We start from the raw sequence: 8,617 nt of genomic DNA, 5'->3' as shown, positions 1-8,617 counted from the left end.
GAGCCATGTCATCTGCTGGTGTTGGTCCACTGTGCTTCATTAAGTCCAGGGTCAACGCAGCCGTCTACCAGGAGATTTTGGAGCACTTCATGCTTCCTTCCGCAGACGAGCTCTATGGGGATGCTGACTTCATTTTCCAGCAGGACCTGGTTCAATTACCGTGGGATTACTGTGCTTGATTGGCCAGCAAACTCACCTGACCTGAACCCCATAGAGAATCTATGGGCATTGCCAAGAGAAAGATGAGAGACATGAGACCGAGCAATGCAGAAGAGCTGAAGGCCGCTATTGAAGCATCCTGGTCTTCCATAACACCTCAGCAGTGCCACAGGCTGAGAGCTCCCATGCCACGCCGCATTGAGGCAGTAATTGCTGCAAAAGGGGCCCAAACCAAGTACTGAGTACATATGCATGCTTATACTTTTCAGAGGTCCGATATTGTTCTATGTACAATCCTTGTTTTATTGGATTGCATGTAATCTAATTTTCTGAGATTGTGGATTTGGGGTTTTCATGAGCTGTAAGCCATAATCATCACAAATATGACAAATCACGGCTTGAATTATCTTGCTTTGCATGTAATGAGTCTATCTCGTATATTAGTTTCACCTTTTGAGTTGCATTAGTGAAATAAATGAACTTTTGCACGATATTCTAATTATTCGAGTTTAATCTGTATATTAACAAATGTATCCAACTGTTCTGAGTTTCGTGTTCTTGCATAAATACAGAATATTTTAAACTTCAACCAAAAAATGTAAACCATGTAAACATAAATCAAACAAATCCTTTTGTTACATTGATAATAGTCCAAATCAATCTGTGTCATTCCTGGGGTGGCCACATTCAAGTCTGAGGGGTTCAGTGTGTAGCATTGCAGAGGATTCTAGCTGAAGTCATCACTGCACAATATGACTCTGGTATTACCGCACATCCAGCGGGCTGACAGATAGTGGGTGTATTTAAACGCTGGCAAATAAGGTGTATGTGTGTGCGCGCACACATTTTTTTTAATTTACATACATTTTGGTTAAGTAAAATAGCTGGTATATATTTTATACTATACTTTTTTTTTTTTTTCTTTGCACGACAGGATCCCCCAGATTGGCAAGAAATATTGACTTATTTCAGGGGTTCAGAATTGCAAAACTATTTCACCAAAATTTTGGAGGATGATTTGAAGGCCATCATTAAGCCTCAGTATGTGGACCAAATTCCAAAAGCTGCAAAGGTATGTATGCAATTTGTTTTGTGCTGGATCTGTGCAATCCAGAGAATGATTGTAATGTATTTACCTTGGAAGGGGCAGGCATATCCCTCTACAATAGGATGCAGTAACTGTAATAAAACTTTTTTTTTTTTTTTTTTGTACTTTAATAAAATTTTTTTTTTTTTTTTTTTTTTTTTACTATCTCAGGGCCCAGTGGGAATCATTTTAGATCGAAAAGATGAAACAAAAACCCAGACTATAGTTTGTAAACAGTTGGGTGAGTACTCGTTGGTGCCTGTGGCCATACCACTGCTTTTAAAAACAAAGCTAACACTGCACACTTATCAAGCACAGCGATGTTCTTTATAGCTTTGCTTATTTCTCTTCAAACTTCAGGACTCTAAAGCCGATGGAGCACTATTGTTTAAATGGGAAAGACCAAAAAAAGCCAGCAGGAAAACCCTTTCATGTTATCTGTCACATGAGCAGCTCACCTCCAATCAGAAGCGGGGAGAACTTTGCGGGGCATTGCAGGCTCCACACCACGGCCTGCATTTTATGATTGGGCCATAAGATGTGGGTGCATATAGCTCACTGCAGCCCAGTATATGGGAGTGAAGATAGCGATATTTGCCCTCCATTATAAATTAGTCCCTTAATGTTTAAATTTATAGCAGCGTGTGTCTCTTAAGCTGGTGTGCTCCATGAGCTTGTCACTGTTTTACTGTGGAAGAGAAGGCACTATGACACTTTTGTGCCATTATCTTTATCACACTTCTGCGCCAACTGCACTCTTTGTTTTTTATTCCGTTATAGGCTTAGTATGTGTTTTACTTTGTTGCTCTTTTTCTTCTGTATGCATTCAATATTGAATATGGCAATGATGTTCCAGATCTGACTCATCTGAGGAACAGAAATGTTGAAGACCTATCTGGAGGGGAGCTTCAGCGGTTTGCATGTGCTGTTGTCTGTATCCAAAAAGCTGACATGTAAGAAAATCTGTTTTAACTGATAAACCAGGAGTAGTCTGTTTGCACTTAATTTAATTATGGTTCTGTTCCATTGCAGTTTCATGTTTGATGAACCTTCCAGTTACTTGGATGTAAAGCAACGTCTTAAGGCTGCCATTACCATCCGATCACTGATCAACCCTGACCGGTAAGGAAACCAAGCAGTCTATTAGTGTATTATTACTTATTCAAGACTTCAAAGACTTTCTTATTCAAGACTTTCAAAATGAGAGTTCTTTGGGAAGAACATTTGGAAGCTGCCATTGCTGAACTGAAAATGCTAGTTGCCTGTTTTGTCTTTTGACTGCAATACTTAGTTACTGACCCAGAACAAGCATGCTGATTAGAAAGTCAGAACACATCTGCGTACTTGTTTTTGGTCAGTGACTCAAAGTATGGATGCCATTAGAGCAACATGACAGCCAAGCATTCGCGTTTCTTGAAAGAGCATTTGGCAATGGCGGCCTCATCATTTCCGGTTTCTTTCAGAGGATCAATTAAGAAAGTATTGGCACAAAATATATTTGTCCGTTTTTTTCCCACAATAGCCAAGTACTGCCTGCCTGCATGTCAATAGTCTGAGTGGCACTAAGACGTGTATTTAATAAAATGTTCTAGTTTAGTTGCAGATAACTTTGTAGTTTACCATTTTAATTATGAATCGGTAACATAGGCATTCATAGAAATTTTTCATCTCTACAGATTTACATTTTGCCCTTGTATCCACTGCACTCTTAGAACTGAAGTAATCAAATATTAATTACTGAATTTCTTTATGAAATGCAACACCAGCCACAATTAGTTTTGTGTATTTATTGTGGAATGGGAAGAAAGGTTAGGGAAACTGTAAATTGCTAGTTAAAATATCTTTTAAAAAAAAATTGCTAGTTAAAATAAAAGGGGAGCTATCAAAACTGTCAAAGTTGGGATGTCTCCTCAGTTGCTGCTGTGGCTCTCCTTTGTGCAGACCCAGACAGCAGCAAAGACCTAAAGTAGCTTCTAATCCTTCCACCAATCTTTATGGCAAGAAAGTACTTAACTAAATGGTGTCTGCTCAATTTCCCTAATATTACAGCTTCTGTTGAACATCTAAAATATATATTTCAGTTTTAGTATTTTTTTATTTTTCAGTTACATCATTGTTGTAGAGCACGACCTCAGTGTATTGGATTATCTTTCTGACTTCATTTGCTGCTTGTATGGTGTTCCAAGTGCTTATGGTGTAGTCACCATGCCTTTCAGCGTCAGAGAAGGTAAGTACCTACTGTTCAAACATAGATCAGCGTTTCCCAACCTTTTTTCAGTCACGGCATCCTTTAACAGTGTGCAAAATCTAAAGCACCTCAGTCTGACATGTAAAAATGTAAACGACAACTTCTGGTCTCTCAAATTCATACCAGACCCTTTTCCAAGCTAAGGGGTCTGATATAGATTTTAAGGGGGACCCCATGTATAAACACAAAAACAAAGCCCTGGCAGTCCCACCTTCCCACTAGGAGCCCCTTTCTTTTACATCAGAATCACCCCCTATCACACTAGTAGGCTATTTTCACACCAGAATCCCCCTCTTTCACATGCCCCTGGTGGAGAGAGGCTGTAATAGTGTGTAGTGAATCATGTGCTGATGACTCATTTCTAATGCCTAAACTTTTTTTTTAAAGTGTTAAACTTATTTCTTTTCAGGTATCAACATTTTCCTGGATGGCTATGTTCCCACAGAAAATTTAAGATTTAGGGACTGCTCATTGGTTTTTAAGGTGGCAGAAACTGCCACAGAAGAAGAGGTGAAGAAGATGTGCATGTATAAGTACCCATCAATGAAGAAGAAGTTGGGCGAGTTCCAGATGAGGATTGTGGCTGGGGAGTTCACAGACTCTGAAATCATGGTCATGCTGGGAGAGAATGGTATGAACCTGTGCAAATTGTGACAAATGTTCACCTTATTTAGTAAACCGGAAAACCAAATTGCTTAGTGTAAATTAAAGATGACCCTTTTGTTAGCGCTTCTCACCTTTTTTTTATATTTTATTTCAGCTGGTTCTGCTTTATGCAACCTTGTCCTTCTTGCCCAAATCACATGTTTGAAAACAATAAGCCATTCTTCAGTGATTTTTACAGGCCTAAGATAGCTCACAGACTTTTAACTAGCAGAAAAAAATGATAGCGAGTCCGAAATAGGGAATGATCGTAGTTATAGCAAGGTTGGCTAGGAACATGTATGTACTATTACTTTGTTTCAACTCATGTCCTCTCAATTGTCAGGATCAGTCCAACTGTATAAGTGAAGTCAAAGCCCATATTGAGATTAAACCTGTGGCAATCAAATTCATTGTATTTCCGTACAGTGTAGATCTGTGCTCCCCACCTTTTCAAGCTTTAACACGTATGTCCATGGGGATATGTGCCGAATTGTGGACATTTATGTGTACTATATACCTGTAGTAGTGACCAAGATGCTAGTAATAGCCTTGGTCACAGTGAAAGTGCTAAATATTTGACACAGACTTCTAGTTTGTGACGGGTGTAATTTACAGTGATCACAACACTGCTTTGTTAGATAGATATAGATAGATGGATAGATCGATCTATCATTTTCTTAGTGGATCTGCATTATGATAAAGTCCAGCCCATGTTTTCCTGCAAAGGTTTATTAATAAAATGAATGCCTGTCTGCATTTAAACATGAATGCGTGTTTGTTGTAAACATACATAAAAAGTATATATGAATTTCCAGTAACAAGGCTAGAAAGAGCACTTTCCAGACTGGTAATATGTAGTGTTCTTCTTTCTAAACAGGAACTGGCAAAACTACCTTTATTCGAATGCTTGCTGGAAGACTGAAGCCTGATGAAGGAGGTAATGTTGATGTTTTCCTCTCTGACTTCATGCCATATTTAAAGTCCTCGTAACCTAAAATAAAAACTTTGCAAGAAGAGCTATGCTCTATCCTCTGTCTCAGCCTAGTCTGGCTTCTGACTGGTTAAAACTGCAGTCAGGTTGGTATAAGAGGGAAGCGTTCCTGGTCACATTGCCAGTGTGCTACAGTTCTTATGTCCTATTCACAATTCTGAGTTTAAGATTGCATGTTCCATCTCTTGATGGCATTTTACTATGTGCATAAAAATGCATGAGAAAAAAATGCTAGTCAGAGCTAGTCTCTTTATAAACCACTTCAGGACCGCAATACATATTTAAATGGGGTGGTCCTGAAGTTATACCAAGATAGCTGCTGCAGCTATGATCTTGAAACTGTTCTGTTCAGCCGACTGTTGGCTTTCACAAACCAGGGTTCTACAGCTGTCCAATTTCTTGCCAAATAGTCTGCCCGCTGCCAGCTATCTCGGACTCTGCTGCAATTTGTGTAGGACTGGCATGGCAGGTGTGTGTGGCTAGGCTGGAGGGAGATCAGCACACTTCCTTTTAAGACCAAAAGCTTGGATATTGGTCTGTCTGTGCAACTGAGAGATGGTTGAATGCTGGTGCACATTTTCAGGGGCCATTCAGAATGACAGTCATTCTGAAGCAAACAGTAGCTGAACGACTGACAGCCTGATCCACATCCAGACAATGGAGGGAAATTTCCTTCTGATGAAATTGAGCCGGACAGATGGACAGAAGAATGAAGTCCTGTTTTGTTTGAGGTGAGAGGCCCAAACTACGTTGGGTAGGAAGGAAGCTCTGGACCTGAACACCTCCTTGTATGAAACCAGGAAGGATTCTTTACACTCTCCTCACAGAGGCAATTGTCACAAGAAACACCACCTAATGGAATGCCCTCCATATTGAGTAGATGAGAAAGTTTCTGGGAAGGAAAGAGAAACATCAGGGTGTACTAATCCCATGGAGCCTTCAGAGCATCCACTGCTTCCGGTAGAGTATCCCAGTAGCTGGAGCCAAACTTGGCAAGTTTGTTGTTGAAGCTGAGACTAGAAGGTCCACAACCAGCGCCCTACACCTTTTTGACAGGTCCTGGAACACCTCTGGGCTTAGAGACCACTCCCCTAGGTCTAGACAATGCCAGCTAAGGAAGCCTGCTTGCTTTATTGTCTGTGCCTGGGATTAAAATGGGGGGCAAGGTAGGAACTTTGTTCTGCGCTGCGTCTGGTTCCACCTGCGTAGTTGTCAATAGAGTACACAAGTGCCATATGCCAGAGTGCCCAGGACTCCTCAACCTGACAGGCTTTCATCCTTTGCAAGGATCTTCCAAAAGATGGGAAGGAAGGACTTCCCTGATTCCCATCTGGCCTATAACGTCATATATGACTGAAGTAAAAACCTTGTAAATAATAGAAGGGGACACACCCAAGGAAAGACTGAAGATTGCATGCACTCCAGTTGCAGAAAGCAAGATGATTCCAGGCTGCAGACCGCTGAATCATTAGGAGTGCTTCAAGCAGCATTGGACCTGTTGGGGCTACTCAAAACAGCAGAACTGTCCACCCTGTGTCAAAAATCAGTGTGGCAATATAGCTCAGGGTACAAGGCAGGGCCTACTCACAAAACCCAACTGCTTGTAGCTGGTGTGGGGGTCAGATGGCCATAGGTAACCCAAGTCACTATAGGCAAGTAGCTGAACCAGACTGAAGATCCGAATTTATCTATACTCTTTGTAAAGCAGGAGCAGCAGTGGGAAGATGTTTTCTCAATGCTAAATGGTGGGACAGAGCACTCTACCCGATGGATGATGCCATGCTGAGTTTCTGAGCCTCAACCCTTTTCATGGTAGTAACTAGGAACGAGCAAGATTTTAAAGGCTCCCAGCAATCTGTGCCATAAGGTAGCTCTTGGTGTTCAGCCCAAATGGCTGACTCAGAGTGAGCCTTTAGAGACAGGTAAGCGTTTAGTCAATGCCAGTTGCTCTGGACCTGGAAACTGCTCCAAGGCTAACTAATTAGACAGGGCCTGGAAAGTATTTTACATGGAATGCAGTGCCTATAGGTCACTTCCAGACTAGACCTGGAACTTCCAATCCAGCGGGGTCTGAGCAGGGCACTCATGGGCTGAGGGTAGTTGCTACTGTAGAGACCAGCTCTAGCTCTCACAGCGATGTCCGGAAGAAAAAATGTTGGACAAAATAGTGCTAGCAAAAAATAGGTTAATCTTTTCCCAACCGAGCTAAAGAACAAATGTCCATCCTACTGGGACACAGGCATTAGAAAAGGTTATCTTGGCCTGACCTGACTACAGTTTATATCCCAGTGCTCCTGTAGATGGCATTACAACCTCAAGGTTGCTGTTCTCTGTGTAATATTTGTGAGAAATAATATTTTAGGTGTAGTAATGAGCATTATGGTAAGAAGTTCTGCTGATGCAAGTAGTGCAGAATTTAGTTTATATTTTATGTGAAAATGGCTTAGATTAGATGAATTGGAGGGGATCCAGAATAAGCTTGAAGTGACTGTGTACTTTCATTACAGGTGACGTACCATTCCTTAATGTGAGCTACAAGCCACAAAAAATCAGCCCCAAGTCGACAGTAAGTATACATTTAAAATGGATCATTTAGTAGATGGGCATAACATTTCTTGTAGTGAATTTTAGGTTTAAGAATTCAGAATCTTAATAGCTTAATCATCGAATTTGAGAAATTGCATATAATTCTAAACTAGGGCTGCAACCTACTAATTGCGAATAGTTGCCAACTGCTCATTATCGATTAGTTGGTTGGATTCCACTAGCTCTTTCCTCCACGCTGGTAAGAGGGCACCGCAAGCAGTGGGTGGGTGCAATAGCCAGCCTGCTATTGGAATCTAAAATGGCCAATTATTGCACCCGCCCACTACCTGCTGTATTTACATTGAGCTGCTGTCTGCGGAATCTTGCCACTGGCAGCTGTCATTCCCTGGCTGGAGCTATTCAAGCGCCATGTGCTTACATTACAATTATTTTAAAAAAATTCTAAAAGGTGGAGGGAAAGAAGTCATTTTCGGTTTTGTCCTGACAAATTCTGCTTTGGGAGGTGCATTGCAGTGCCGTTTGTTTCAATGACACCCCAAACGCGCCTGTCACCCGCAGTGTGATAGCCCGCACTGGAACACGTTACCACAATGCTGTGCATTCCAAAAAATTGTGCATGCAGTTTTATTCTGAAGTAAACTTTGTACCACTGCATTTGTGTATTTTATTTTAAATTAAAGATGGTGTTTATTTTTTTCATAAACTTTTATTACGATTTTAGAACCGAAATCCATATAACAAACGGACAAGATATCAAGCAAAACACCGTACAGATTACAATAGGCAGAAATACAAACTTTTACCATTGTACAGGGAGAAGCAGGTCTAGACAATATATTGTAAGACAATAAAGTAAAACAAAACACAGAAAATTTAAAAAAAAAGGTAGGACCAAGAAGTTTTAGATGCAGGACTACCATATGATAGAAGCATCAATATG

General features: G+C 40.8%; 1 protein-coding gene across 1 annotated transcript in view; it reads left to right on the top strand.

Annotated features, from left to right (window-relative positions):
• The window catches only part of ABCE1 (ATP binding cassette subfamily E member 1), a 24,450-nt gene that overhangs the window by 8,463 nt on the left and 7,370 nt on the right, over positions 1–8,617 (top strand). Inside the window, exons 5-12 of the mRNA XM_018552973.1 lie at positions 1,094–1,231; positions 1,418–1,487; positions 2,103–2,199; positions 2,279–2,368; positions 3,352–3,473; positions 3,904–4,125; positions 5,017–5,076; positions 7,638–7,696. Of these exons, the coding sequence (XP_018408475.1) occupies positions 1,094–1,231; positions 1,418–1,487; positions 2,103–2,199; positions 2,279–2,368; positions 3,352–3,473; positions 3,904–4,125; positions 5,017–5,076; positions 7,638–7,696 (858 nt within the window). The remainder of the gene's footprint in view (positions 1–1,093; positions 1,232–1,417; positions 1,488–2,102; positions 2,200–2,278; positions 2,369–3,351; positions 3,474–3,903; positions 4,126–5,016; positions 5,077–7,637; positions 7,697–8,617) is intronic.

The sequence above is a fragment of the Nanorana parkeri genome, unplaced genomic scaffold (assembly GCF_000935625.1).
Source record: "Nanorana parkeri isolate BGI_ZX_2015 unplaced genomic scaffold, ASM93562v1 scaffold104, whole genome shotgun sequence".
Taxonomy (NCBI): domain Eukaryota; kingdom Metazoa; phylum Chordata; class Amphibia; order Anura; family Dicroglossidae; genus Nanorana; species Nanorana parkeri.
This window is presented reverse-complemented; position numbering and strand designations above follow the sequence as displayed.